General features: G+C 35.5%; 1 protein-coding gene across 1 annotated transcript in view; it reads left to right on the top strand.

Annotated features, from left to right (window-relative positions):
* Positions 1-15,595, top strand: part of LOC150096795 (enoyl-CoA hydratase, mitochondrial-like) — a 78,116-nt gene that overhangs the window by 34,369 nt on the left and 28,152 nt on the right. The window contains exon 4 of the mRNA XM_090407945.1: positions 14,659-14,758. Within this exon, the coding sequence (XP_090264071.1) occupies positions 14,659-14,758 (100 nt within the window). The remainder of the gene's footprint in view (positions 1-14,658; positions 14,759-15,595) is intronic.

The raw sequence follows: 15,595 nt of genomic DNA, 5'->3' as shown, positions 1-15,595 counted from the left end.
CAAAAATGTGTGTTGAACGTACCGACAAATAACCGGCGGAAGTCTGTGACGGCAAACAATAGAATGTACGTAAACGTCAATAAAATGAAGGAACGAGTGCTGTATGGGGATTCGCTATTAAGAGGCGTAATAATTGAGAGTTTAACGAAGTCGTACCAGCCGGGTGCGAACATAAAGGACGTCAGCGAATCTATTCGACTGCAAAAACAGAGGGTGAAAGAGATGATAATAGTGGCAGGAACGAATGATTTGAAAGAGGACAAAATGGAAATGATAGAGGATGTGAGGGAGTTGTTTGAGGTAGCAAAAGAGAAGAGTGAGAGAGTTAGGATGGTGAGTATCTTACCGCGGTATGACAGCGAAGTGTTTAGAAGGAGGGCCATAATTGCCAATGACTTTATGCGTGGGTTATGCATGGAGAGTGGTGTGGAATTTGTGGATGTGTGGAATGAGTTCGATGGGCGAAAGGACTTATATAAGATGGATGGGTTACATTTGAATGGAGTTGGTGTACGGAGACTTGAAAGAGTGTTGATGAATGATGTGGAAGTGGATGTACAGACTCAGGGAAACTAGATTTATTAAGAGGGGGGGTAGATATGCAGACTTTAGGGGGGGCAGTTAAGTGTATGAATGAGTATATTACGCTTGGGCGAGTACGACGGACAACAAATCAGAATGGGATAATTAGTATAAGGAATCAAAGTAGGGATGGGACAAATGGGCTTCTGCGATTCATGTACACTAATGCCAGGAGTATTAGGAACAAGAAGGAAGAGTTTTTGGCCATGGTTGGCACTTCCAGGCCACAGGTTGTCGGTATTAGTGAAACATGGCTGACAGAAGATGATAAAGCTAGTGGGATTGAATGCGATGGGTATAGCGTGTTCAGGAGTGACAGGGTGAATAAAAAGGGGGGAGGAGTGTTATTGATGATAGCTGATGAGCTTCAGCCAAGGAGTATAGAAGTTGAACTGCAGGATGGGGAAAAAAGCACATTTGAGGCTGTTTGGTGTGAGATACAATCTAGCAGAACAAAATATACAATTGGGTGCTGCTATAGACCGGGTGATGGAGTGGATGGTGGGAATAGTATGCATAAGCAAATAGAAGAAATGAATGGAAAGAGGTATATTATTATGGGTGATTTCAATTATGGTAATATTGACTGGAAAGAGGAGAGGGCACATGGGAGGAAGGAATTGGATTTTATGCAGTTATTAAGGGACAACTATCTACGGCAACATGTATTGGAAAATACCAGGGGGCAGAGAGTGCTGGACCTAGTAATTGCAACTGAGAATGTGGCTGTAACGAACATGACCTTGTTGCCACCAATTGGTGAGAGTGACCATAAGGTCATGACTTGGGAGGTGACTAAAGGAGTCGAATTTACAATTAAGACAGGGTATATGTGGAATTATCGGGCTGGTAAGTATGACAAGCTTAGGTGTGTGCTTGGCTCAATGCCATGGCATGTAAAACTGCAAGGGCTGGATGTTGATGGTGCATGGGAGGTGGTCAAGAACTGTTTGCAGGAGGCAATGGTTGACTGTATACCAAGAGTCCGAATAATAAATCAGGTAGGGGTTAAATGGATAAATAACACTATTAAGCTTGAGCTGCAAAAAAAGAAACAATTGTGGAGGGAATTTAAGGAGAAGGGTGACCATCAGGTGCATGAACAGTATAAAGCTCAGGCCAGGATGGTAACAAGGGTGGTAAGAAAAGCAAAAAGCAGATTACGAAAGGAAATTGGCCATGCAGGCTAAAGAGAATCCCAAACAGTTTTTTCAATATGTTGCAAGTAAAAGGAAAAATGCTCATGGTAGAATGATCTTAAAAAATGCTGAGGGTAGGGAGGTAACTGAATCAGTCGATGTTGTGGAATTACTGAGCGAGCACTTTGCAAGAGTATATCATCCAGGTGGTGGCCTTGCGGAAATGGAGGAACCAACAGCTTATACTGGAATTGTGATGAATGAGGTAGAGGTAACTAGTCTGTTACAGAACCTCAATGTCAATACATCTGTAGGATTGGATGGTATACCAGCTCGTGTCGTACGTGAAGCGGCAAAAGAATTGTCAGTGCCCTTGACCATTATGTTTAATTTGAGCCTCAGGACTGGGTCAGTCCCAAGGGGGTGGAAAGAGGGGAAAAATAGTTCCACTGCACAAAGGTGGTTCCAAGGCTGCTGTTGAAAATTACCGGCCAATCAGCATAACAGGAATCATTATCAAGGTCTTAGAGAAAATAGTCAAGAGGAAAATACAAGATTGGATAGAAGAAAATGGGATACTGTATCGGGGACAGCATGGTTTTGTGAAGGGTAGGTCATGCCTCAGTAACTTGCTCACGTATTATAACACAGTGACGGCTGAACTGGATAAGGGTAATGGGTTTACAGTGATTCTGCTGCCTTTGACAGGATACCACATGGAATTCTAATCAGTAAATTGCAGCATATGGGAATGGACATAGGGTTGGTGAGATGGATAGGAGGGTGGTTGACGGAGAGATATCAGAGAGTGGTTTACTCAGGAGTAGAGTCCACAAGACGGCCTGTGACTAGTGGTGTACCACAAGGATCTGTTCTTGGACCACTGCTGTTTAATTTGTTCATAAATGATATAGGAAAGGATCTGAGAGGAACAGTTCATTTGTTTGCGGATGATGCAAAGTTGGGTAGGGCAATAGTGAATGCAGATGACGTCAAAATTTTGCAGGATGATTTGGATAGATTGGAGGTCTGGGCTAGGGAGAATGGATGTCAATTTAATGTGGCAAAATGTAAGGTTATGCATTTTGGGGTGAAAAGATGGGAGGCAGTTTACTGCATTGGTGGAACCGTGCTCCAGGAAATTGATGAGGCACGAGATTTAGGAGTGTTGGTGGATAAGGAATTGAAATTTAGGGGACACATTGCAAAAGTGGCCAAATCAGCTCATCAAATCACTTGGTTGCTGAAGAATACGTTGACAAGCAGAGACAAGCAGGTTATTGTTCCTCTGTATCGAGCCTTGATAAGACCTCATCTCGACTACTGTGCTCAGATTTGGTCACCTAGGTTTCTTCTTGATGGGGAGGAGGTGGAGAGGATCCAGAGGCGAGTGACCAAGATGATAGCAGGTCTGTGGAATGAACCGTATGAGAACAGGTTGAGGATTTGTGGGTTGCAAAAATTGGTTGATAGGCGGAGGAGGGGAGATATGATTGAGACATTCAAATTACTGAAGGGTTTCTATAAAATTAATTCAGAAGATATTTTTGAGAACAGGGCTGGTTGTGGGAGGACTAGGGGACATCCATGGAAACTGGGCAAAAGTGTGGTTAGTAAAGGTGTTAGAGCTGGGTTCTTTACTTTTAGAGTAGTGAATGAGTGGAATGCGCTCCCTGAGTCTGTGGTGGATGCTGTGACAGTGAATGAGTTTAAGGCGAGGTATGATAGATACTGTATGAATGTCGAATAGTTGTGATGAAAATGATTTGGGGGCTCCCTCGATGAGTCTAATGACTCCCTGGAGTTGCCCGTAATAATAATAATAATAATAATAAACATTGAAAATATACTTTTCATGTTTAGTGAAGGTATTTCACTTTCAGTGAGACTTATACGGACCTACAAGTTAGTAAGGAGTTGTTATAGGATCAGTGCTGAAGTGGTTTTGCATAAAACAGTGGGAGATCATGGGAGAGCAAGAAGTCATCCCTGGAAGCTGTATAAAGAGGGTGTGAAAAAGGGAGTGAGAAGCAGGTTTTTTGCCATTCATATACTTTGAATGGCAGGCAGATTGAAATTGAATGGTAAGAGCAAATTTTAAAATGGGAAATTGAACACTTATTTGTGACTATGGTCCTATAGAAGATTCTGCTAGGGAAGAAGTATAGGGATTTTTTAAGTCATTAGAGAAGATAGCTGACATAAAGTAAAAGCTAGTCTTCATTGTAAATCTTAGCAGCAGAGTAAGAAATGAATACCAATATATAGAAATGATTCTGAGAAAATTTGGAGGAAAAAAGCCAGACTGATAACTACTGGATGACTGTTGTATTCAGAACTAGTGTGATATCTTCACGCTAGTTCTGAATAAAAGAGTAAGCAGGTTATTGGAAATAGGAAATGGTCGCCATTTTGAGCAAGATAAAAATATATATCACATTGAAATTTTTAAATTATATGAAATTCTTAAAAAGAATCAGCTTTTTAAGCAGCTTTCAGAGGTGAACTATAGACTCAAGTATACAGCTATTATCGGAGAGAAAAATGAAAGTTTGAAAATAAGAAGTGCACTTATGAAACAGTGGCAGAATCTGAAGCAAATATTGATTTATTCAGCCAGGGAGTCATGCATTGGAGTTGTTTGTAAATATAGAAAAATCAGAACTTCGTGGTGGACTCAAAGTTAAAAAAGCAGAAAAAGAGATTGGAGGTTTCTGACAAGCAAGTCAGTAGGAGAAAATTGTAAGAAAGCTTAAGCTGTGCATAAAAGTAGTTGAAACGGTCAGAACTGGTAAGAATATACTGTTTTTATTTTTTTTTCATAGTAGAGAAACCCTACTAGAAACCAAACATGGAACATTTTCAAGCTTCCAGTAATATATTGAAAATTTTAAAAATGGAAAAAAAGAGTACTTATAAAAGGAATCAGAATGAAAAAAGTGGTATGAAAACTGATAAAAGATATACTGGACATCTGGAGTAATTCTGGAGATAGTTTTCGGTATTGAGACCACATGTTTATTGAACAATAGAAATAAAAGAATAGAAAATCCTGACAAGTTTCATTTGTCGTAAGACTTAACATCATCAGGGGTAATGGTGTATAAACGTTTAACACAACAACCAAAGATAATTGATAACTAATAGCCATTTGGATGTTTTTGACTTCCCAAACTGTTCATTAATTGAGAACCCAAATACAAAATGAGACATTCGTTATTGTATGCTTGTTGGAACAATCCTAGTTGTTGTCATGTTCTGTGGCTCACGTGTTGTATCCTAGTTCTGAGGCAGTTAAATTTTTTATGAATGCAGACCACACTTAATGTAAAATCAAGTCCTGATTTTTATTGCATTGTGTAGGGATCCTAAGCATTTTTGCAGCTTCTTTAAATTTTCTTGTGAAACAGTTCTTATCAACATCTGACATGTTTGTCTGTTTCCAGAGTACTTGATAGCCAGTAGTAGCTGTGTGGAATGCTAAGCCTGATTTGTGTTCCTTTCTTTTTTTGACGTTATTTATACGTTCAGCCATGTGGATTTCTCCTGGCCTACGTAACAGATGCCGCAAGAACAGTGAATTTGATAGACGCATGGTTTTTTCATAGGATGATGTGGAGGTTTTTGTGGGTGCAGGAATCTTGATAATTTTTGTAAAGGAAAAAAGCCACTTTTATGTTGTAGTTGTGGAGTAATGTAGCCAATTTGTCTATGACATTCTTGATGTACTGCAGTGTAATTGTGTTCTTGAAATCTTGTTTTGATTAGGAAGTTGAGTTGCAGGAGCTGTATTAAGAATTCTTTTGATTGTCTTGGGTTCAAAACCATTAAGTGTGAGATTCTGTGTCAGGTAGTTTAATTCTTTATTTTGCTTCATCTGTGTGCTAAATACATTGTATGCTCTGCCTCTCAAGGTTTTAAGTATGCCTATTTTTTGCAATGGGTGGTGGTGGTGGTGTGAGGCAGCATTAAGAAATCTTCCTGTTGTGGTCGGTTTTCTGTATACGGAAAAGATAACCTTTTTTTCCTCTTCTTTTACTTCTATAAAGATATCAAGGAAAGGTAATTTTTTATGTTCTTCTAGTTCTATAGTGAATTTTATATTTGGATGCAAATTGTTAAGATACTCTTTAAAAGCCATCAGTTCAACTACCATTTCTGACCAAATGATGAAAACACCATCTACACAACATAGCCAAACCTTTGGTCTTTTTGATAGTTTTTTAAAGCATTTGTTTAAAAATTTTCCATAAAAAGGTTAGCTATAGCTGTAGGGGGGGGGAACCCATGTCTAGTTCTTCTTTTTGTTCCCAATATTTGTCTTGATAAATGAAAAAAGTGTTTTCCATGCAGTGTTTGTGTAGTCCTACAGTGTCCGGTGAGAAAAGGTTTTCGAGGTACATTGGTGAAGAGGCTGGCTATTTTGAAACTTGCTAAGATGTCTGAAGGTTCTATGTTTATGTCCTCTACCTTTTTGATGAAATATAAACTATTCTTTATGAATGACTGTTTTTCCTATGTGTGGTGTTATCATGTTTGTCAGATATTTTGCTAAATTTGAGGTCGGAGAATCTCTCCCATCTACAATCGGCCTTAACAGGATATCTTTCTTTTGCACTTTTGGTGCTCCATAAATTCTTGGGACTAATGGATGTTTTGATGAAAACATCCATTAGTGATCTTTTTAATTCTTCAGGCCAGTTAGGTATCTTTTTAATCAACTCATTCGTTTATGTGTCCACCATGTTGGATCTCTGTCTAGGGGCGAATAGGTATTGGAATCCTCCAATAAGATGTTCATTTTTCTTGTGTATTCTTCAGAATTCATGACTACTGTTGCATTCCCTTTATCTGCCTTAATTATCACTATGTTTTTTTTCTTGTCTTAATTCTTTAAGGGCTACGGATTCCGACTTAGGTAAGTTTCCATGTGGTATTTTACATTTTAATAATAAAGCTAAACCTTGTATGCGAATGAGATCTGCTGAATCTCTGGACAGATAATGGATTCTTTTGTTAATTTGTGCAATGATGTCTACTTTTGGAATATGTTGTGGAGCTAAAGTAAAATTAAAACCTTTCATTAGGAGATTTTTTTCTGCTCTTGACAGGACTCTGGAAGGAAGATTAATCAACACTTTAGACTGATCTAGATGCTTTTCTTGTTTTTCTTTTTCTTGCTGAAGCAAATTGAACTTTGTCATTAAATTATATTTCTTCTGATTAGCAACGGCTGTAGTTTTGTTGTACGTAATGCTATCAATATTATCCCAAAGGTTGGATGGTAGTAATGTAGCCAATTCGCTGTGTACAGCAAACGTATCATGGTCTATCTTTGCAAGCTCTGATCTAGTGGCTGCGTTCCATTCTCTTAAAATAGCTAGTTCTGTTTTTCGGTAGATTCTATTTGCTTTAGTAGAGTGGAATATATGCTTAATTCTAACAAACTTGGGTACAATCTCATTGTCTCTGCATCAAATCAAAAATGTTAAACGGTTGATGAAGTTATGTTTAATGCTCAGTTTCTCTAGTTGTGTGACTTTAGACCATAGGTACTCACTGTGAGCTTCCATATGTAAGCGAAGGTTTCTGTGGGTAAGCAGTTCTGGAGATAGTTTTTGGTATTGAGACCACAAGATATTAATATGATACACAATATATGAATTTTATATTTGGTTTTTATAAAAAAATCAAGCCCCGATTTTATATTAAATCAGGGCTTGATTTTACATCAAGTGTGGTCTGCATTCATAAAAAATTTAACTACCTCAGATACAACATGCATGAGCCACAGAACATGACAACAACTAGCATTGTTCCAACAAGCATACAATAACGAATGTCTCATTTTGTATTCGGGTTCTCAATTAATGAACAGTTTGTGAAGTCAGAAAGCATCCGATTGACTATTAGTTATCAATTATCTTTGGTTGTTGTGTTAAACTTTTATACACCACCCCTGATTATGTAAGTCTTATGACGAACGAAACTTGTCAGGATTTTTTATTTTTTTAAATTTTTAATGTTTATTAAACATGTGGTCTCGATACCAAAAACTATCTCCAGAACTGCTTAACCACAGAAACCTTCGCTTACTTTGAATGATAGTTTAATTAAATAAATGGGGACAGAACAGTGGTAGAAAATATTCAAGAATTGGCAGTTAGGAGTACCTAACCATATCAAAGGTAGAAAATGCCACCAGAAACCAGAAGTTTGGAAAGGCAGTAAAGTAAATGATATTCAACAAGAAATGTCAAATTCTTATTTATTTATTTATTCTAAACAAGGTATAAAAGTTATTCAGCATTACTGCACAATTCAGAAGACTTAGTCAGAAAGTTGAATTCCAAATGATTGGAGTAGAGCATGTCACGGTCACGATTTGTAAAACAGGAAATAAAGCTGAAATTGAAGTCAGAATTAGAGGAGTCTCCCTACTCAGATTTCCAGGCAGGATTTATACAAGTACCTTCTTCTCAAATGTACTTGTATAAATCATACTTCAAAATAATATTGTGAATATTATTTTGAAGTTTAATAGATCTGGAAACTGTATGAAGCTCTTCAAAATACTACAATTATATGGTGTAAATGGGACATTATAGAGCAATATAATCTGCATGTGAGTGGTTAGTCAGCAGTTAGAATTGATGAATATGTGAGAAAATGGATTGATATAAAATCAGATGGTAAGTCAAGTTTGCACACTAACTTCATTTTTATTCATCTACAAATGGTATTCAATCTAGTATCAAAATCAGGGTATTTTTATGTGTCTCCTGCACATGAATGGTTTTTGTAAAGCTATAGGTCGATCACGGAGCGATTTTTGGTTGATCTCTTGTGTGTTCCTCTTTCCTTACAAATTTAATTAAAACCGAAAACATAATATTTTATTTATCATTATTTTGTATTATTTTTAATTCGGTTTAAGTGTATTGCTATTGTTTATTTATTTTTCGTTAAAATTGTCAAATCAGTAATTTTCTTATAAGTCCGGGTGAAATGAATTAATTTGGATCAGTGGAAGTCAAACAGCGAGCCGAGTGAATACGATTATAAGCAAAGTGTAAAAACTCGTTGTAGCTTAAATATTAAATATTCCAAAGTACATTACATAGATTTTTTACTTAGGTGAAGTCCCATGTGAATATTGTAAAAAAATAAACTTTGTTTGTCTCAATGTAGTTTGTATTAGATGTTTTTGTAAATAACTCTTTTGAAGCTAACTGTATATACTGCTTTAATAAGAATATGTTAGAGTGTTAAAAACAAAAGCAATATTTTTGTCGCCGAAGCTGTACATGGGGGCATTAGAAAGATTGTTATTGAAACTTGTATGTATGAGAAAGGCTTGCAGGCTCTAAGTGTAAACATCTCCGAAGTTAGTCAGAAAGAGTTCAAACAACTTTCCGATGGCCGGCAACTTACAATCAAAAGAAAGCGGAGGAGAACCAAAGGCATGCCGAACTTGAAACTTAAGATGACAGCCATACCGATTCTTTGGGGATTGCCAAACTTCATGCGAGATCTCAAAGGAGGCCTAATAAAAAGGGACTGAAGCAAGCAGAAGGAGTCCCAGTTCCAGAATTGCTGTCAGAGAGGAGGCCACCTGGGCCAGAGACTGCCCGGATCCACGTTGCTTGAGAGAGGAGTTTCCCACTTCCAGAAAGGAGCTTCTCGGTTTGAGACATCGCTAGAGAGAGACTACTTCTAGGCCACAGACAAGGTTTCAAATTGCCGAAAGGAAGAGTTCCAATTGCCGGAGAAAAGTTTCCAGTCCAGGTTAATGTCAGACGTTCACCAGTGTGTTGCGTTTTCATTACAATTTGAGTCAAACGACTTCACTGATATTGCTCAGTTAATGGTATTTATTTGATAGTATTTCAAGATTATTCAAGTAGAGAAGAACTTTTGAAAATTATACCATTATTGGGAAGGACTAGGGGAGAAAACATTTTTTTCAGCATTTGATGAATTTGTGAAACAACACAAATTTCCACTTTTTAAACTTGTGTCTATTACTACTGATGGTGCTCCTGCAATGATAGGCAATAAATCAGGCTTCATTTCATTATGTAAAAACAATGACAAATATCCAGATTTTCTAACGTACCACTGTATTATTCACCAACAAGTACTGTGTAGTAAATGATTAAACACAAAAGATGTTTTTGGATATTACATTTAAAATTGTAAATTCTGTTTGAGGAAAACCCCTGCAACAGCGGTTATTTAAATTACAGGCAGATGATGATAGGGAACTTCTATTGTACAATAATGTTCGCTGGCTCAGCAGAAGTCAATTTTTAGAAAGATTTCTTGTATTAATTAACGATATAAAAATTTTTCTTGATGAATAAGGAGATATTTATCCACAATTGAGTGATAAAAGATGGTTGTTACACTTATCATTTTTAGTAGATTTCTGTACGAAATTAAGTAATTTAAATTTAGAGTTACAAGGTAGAGATAAAAATTTAATTGACATGTTAAGTTCAATAAAAACTTTCCAACAATACTTACTTTTATTAACCATGCTACCGGCCAAGACGTCTATAGACGTTCACGTTATCATGGATGCGAAGTGCTTATTAAAATTGTAATACCATTGTTACAACAATGAAATATATGATGGATACGAAGCGTATGCAGATGCGTATTTGATCCATAACGGCCAGTAAGGTGGTTAAAGAAAAATATAAATGGCTGCAAATTTAGACATCTCCCATATTTATTAAAATTTTTTGAACAAAATCAAGAAATGCTTCGCTATGATTTAAAAGAATTTATTCGTGAAATAGAATTAGTTGAGGAAGAAATAAATTCAAGATTTAAAGATATTAATAAAGCTGAAATGATTGTATCTTTTATCCATAATCCATTTCAAGGAAACTTGAACATCACAGAAATTTCAAATAAAATTAGTGGGCTGTTTGATATAAACCAAGCTGAAGTAGAACTTGAGATAATAAACATTCAGAATAGTTTATATCTAAAATCAGTAAACAATGAAGTCATTTGGAAGTATGCACATGAAAAATTCCCAATATTAACTGATATTGCGCAAAAAATTCTGTCATGTTTCAGATCGACATACTTGTCAAAATCCGCTTTTTCAAATATGACCATCATAAAAAATCAATTAAGAAACCAAATTACAAATGATCATTTGTAATTTGGTTTCTGTGATTTGGTCTGCGATTGACCACTTCTTCATATCAACTTGACTATGAAAATATTGCGAGGTGCAAACAATGCCAAACTTCACATTAACTTTTTTTTCTTTTTCTTTTTTTTTTTAATCAGCCAGCATTTCCTGCAACTTGTGAGTTTATAATCAATCTGTTGTTTTTTCTAATTTTGGTTTTCCAAAATAGAGAAATAAATATTTTATTCCAATATATATATATATATTTTTTTTGTTGTTGTTATATTAAAATAATTCAAAATAATAAATAAATTTTTAAATACACAAAATTTTTAGTTGTGTATTTTTTTTTTTTTAGTTGTTTATTTGTGCGTAATCAGATATCAGGTTGGGGGAAACGTGATCTATATAAGAGAGTAGATCGCCAAATAACTTATAAATATAAGTAGTAAAAAAGGTTGAACACCACTCTATAGGACATTCATACCATGGATAGGATGAGGATTTTTTGTACTTTAAATTAATTATATATTTTATTTTTTTGCATAGTAGAGAAATCCTGCTAGAAACCAAACAAGGAACTTTTTTCAAGCTTCCAGTAGTCAGGGTGGTGGTCTCATACAAAGCGATGAAATTCATCTCCCACATAAAGACATTCACAAACGTCCATGCAGTGGGATTCGAACCTGCAGCCTGATTGGAGAGTGGATATGCTAACAACTCAGCCAACTAGGCCAGTGTGGCTTAATGCCACTTCCTTAATTTCAGCTCTTTATTTTATACAGATGATGTTATATACCTCAAATGCCTTTTTAATATAGCCTATTATGAAACTAAATTTAATAAACCATTTACTGACCAAAAACTTCATAGGCTTAGTAGTAGAACAGTGTGAAAATGACATAAAATGTAAAAAAAATTTATAAGTTATTGGTGATGTCATTAAACACAAATCAGATAAGGAAATCAAAAACTCCAGTTGTTGGTCTTCTTCTATACTTCTACAGATATTTCAGATGAGAAGAAACTCATCTATTGTATGAGATGCATAGGTAAATACATTGCTTTACATAATTCTTTTCCAAAACTAAGTGACATGTTCTTTGATAGAAAGTAAAATGAACAAACTTTTCTTCCCAGAAGACTGGTAACTAGATAGTAAGCATTGGACTAGTATAAATTAAAGAGAAATATGCCAGATTTTACAAATTATTGCATATCATTTTAATTTGGCTATTTTAAATTCTATTATCTATTAAAGATGTTCCCTTTGTTGCTGAAATTGGAACAGTAGTGTGCATACATGCATGTGCACACAAACACACACACACACACACCTTTTACCAAAAATCATACTATGGGCAATATTTTTTTTTGTGTGTGTGTGTGTGAACAGCAGATTTAAGTGGTATTTCTGGAGCCCTGCCTATAACTACATCTTCCATTAGTTGAACCTAACTAATTCCTATAATAATGTGGCAAAGTAGTCCAGCTTATCCATGCCTAAAACTTATCCTTATTCTTGATATATCTGGTATTAGAATATGCAAATTGTAACATCCCTTGGGCTCACAGGTACTCTTTCTTGCATGTTTTAAATGAATATTCAGAGGTGGGACCTAAAAAAAACTGGATTCAGCATTCTTTGATCTTTCCTATTCTCACCTGCCTCAAGAGTTCCTGTGCATGTACACACATTCACCTACCCACATTCTCCCTCCTCACAAAGTCTTAATTTTACTGAATTTGTACTTTTGTTCTCTCAGAGAACAAAACTTTCTCTAGATGCCTAAATATCAATATCATTTCTATTTTTCAATATTTGTTTAAAAGAAGCAACTAATAAGACATCAAAAGCTTCAAAAAAAAAGCAACTATCAATGGATCTAACAGTAAATCATGTAAAACTGTGATGACCTAGTATTAAATTATAGACATAAAAGTAGAGCCTTTCAGCTCGGTCAGGATCAACAGTGCTCTTCAATTTGAACCTTATGGGGGCTTTTTTGACTGATGGTGAGTTAGCTAGTCTCATGTGGAAGTGATCACCTTTTCCTGCTAGAAACTCAAGTTTTTCTTGCCTGTAACATCCCTTGCAAAACAGACACACTGGCCCAAAGAACACACATGACTTACAATTGTAGCTGCTAATGGATAGGATTAAGTATCTTATCTTAAGCAATGTTAAGTTTCTAAGAAGCCAAGTTGTTTGGTTGTGACAAGGCTATTGAGCTTTGCATAAAAAAGGAAAGATGGGATTGACATAAAATTAAAACTAATGAACTCATTCCCATCTTTCTTTTTTTGTGTGTGTCTTTAGCTTAATGGCCTGTAATGACCAAGCAACTTGAGTTTCTTAGAAACCTGGTAATGTTTACAATAGGGCAGTTAATCCTGTCTGCTGTAAATTATGTGGGTTCTTCTAGCCAGTTTGCCTGTTTTGCAGGATAAAAGACCCTGAAACCAAATTTTAGGAAGCAAAAACTCTGCCATCTCCATATGTTTAATACCTCCAGTTGAAAAGCCATGATAAGGGACTTTTTAACTGTGGTAAGTCTTAGACAGGATTCAAACCCAGGTCTTTCCAAACAAAGGGTTTTACCTATACCAAGTGAGCAATGATGACTCTATGAACCCAGTTATGAAGCTAATAATACATTTAAAGGTTTCAAATTGGCAATGAGAAAAGATAAGTATTAATTAGATATAAGGCCAATGAAAAATTTATAAAAATGGATAATTAGGATATTAAACAATTCAAGTTATAGCTATTTAGGAGCTCTCTTTAGAGAAAATTTTGACTTACTAAATATGATTAAAATAGAATAAATGTTGGAAAAATAAAAACAACAGTCAAAATGCAACTTACACAGCACATTCATTCATAAGCCAAGATGAGAAAATGCCTCTGGAATTTGAGATTAACAACAGTGGATGAGCCATGTAATACATATAATTCTCAGAATGGGCATAAAGGAAAGAATTGAAAAATTTCTACAATGAAGAAAAGCTTGGGCTAATGTGGATAGGTACCATTGATGCCAAGTCACAGTATAAAACATGTAGAAGACAGTTATTCCAAGAAGCAGAGACAAAGAATGTGCATAAAAGGACTCATCCTGTAACCAATTGAAGAACTACATAGAACTACTGCTCATACTAGTATTTGTGTTGGTTTTAGAGTGCATAAATCTGATGCATGAGTAATGCAGGATCTGAGTTGTGACTTAAAAACTGATTTACTGTGTACATCAGGACTAGTTCGGGGTAAACTGTGCATTGGGTGTCTGTATTAAGTAACAAAAAACCTGAATAAAAAAAAAAAAAAAATTAGATATTAGATTTGTGCTATAGTAGTTAAATGAAAATCTCCATTTTTCATCCAATAGGCTGTTGATTCAAATCCAATTATGGAATTTTTGCATCTCTTTGGTGGTAGACAATTTTTATCACCCACTGTCACATCGCCAGCCTGCTTATTGGAGAACTGGAGTGCTGGAAAAGTTCTATGTTTGGTCTCTAGAGAAAAATTTCCAGATTATCTACCTTTAGTCTAATTATGGTATTGAATAGACATGAGTTTTTCATGGATAAGATTCACTTAAGAAAAAAATATATACCTTGAGGGGAAAAAAAAACAATCTTTTTTGTATAAGAAAAAAGTCTGTTTGCTCCAAGATACCAACATACTCAGAACTAGCTGTTTAGCTACAGTTTTTTAATAACATAATTTTTTTGTATGCATTCTGTCCATTCAGAGAAAAATAACTTTTTTCTTTTTAGCTAGGAGGAGGTTGCGAAGTTGCGATGATGTGTGATATAATCTATGCTGGAGAAAATGCCATATTTTCTCAACCAGAAATCACAATTGGCACAATGCCAGGTATTTTTTTATATTTCTTGTATCTAACGCTAGCATAATTTATATATAACTAAACAAAATATCTAAATTTTCAAATAAATATAAAACGTTAGATTACCATTCATTTGTGGTTAATTTACATAAAAATAAATCGCAGAGCAGTATGGACATTACCATAATGTCTAACACTATGTATTAATTTCTTACTACATAACAAATCTTGAACTTCTACAAATAGACACATGATTTAACATGGGAAAAATATGTTTATAGGGATTGTCACAACGTGGCTCGAAATACTGAAAATAATTCAGGTGCAAACTTGTTTGCTTGCACTTGGATAAAGGATTAAATCAAGTATATAATTTCTTGGTATCTTTAATTTATAGTATAACCAGTGGAAAAACTTCTTTCAATTAACTTCACTTTGCCTGTATGGAGGAGAGTTGATAAGTGAAAGGTAGTGAGGATGGGAGTCTCCCTCCATAAAAACATCAGTAACTGTCCTTCTGGTTATTTCTCTTTCTCTTTTCTGTCTCTTGGCACCACTCGACTCTGCTTGAGAGACACTGGGCTTCTGTTTCAATAAAAACATGTCCAATGAGATTTGTTTTTGCCTGCGTTTTAAAATGTTTCTGAAGTGAGACATGGCATTGTCATTGAAGAGGTTTATGATGCAGTTTGCTACAGCTTTGTTAGGGTGATATCTTTCCGCAAAACTTTGCACCTCACCCCATTTTGCACACATTTCGTTGATCGAAGAACTAGGAACATCCTCTCTTCCTTCCTCTGTCTCTGAAGGCATTTCCTCCATCACTGTCTTTTGCTGCTCCTTCTGAAGGTGTTCTAGTTCTTCCA

Source organism: Typopeltis vanoorti, chromosome 18, assembly GCF_054136105.1.
Source record: "Typopeltis vanoorti isolate ZY-2024b chromosome 18, IOZ_Tvanoo_1.0, whole genome shotgun sequence".
Taxonomy (NCBI): Eukaryota; Metazoa; Arthropoda; class Arachnida; order Uropygi; family Thelyphonidae; genus Typopeltis; species Typopeltis vanoorti.
Note: the sequence above shows the minus strand (reverse complement) of the source record. Positions and strands in the feature narration are given on the sequence as shown.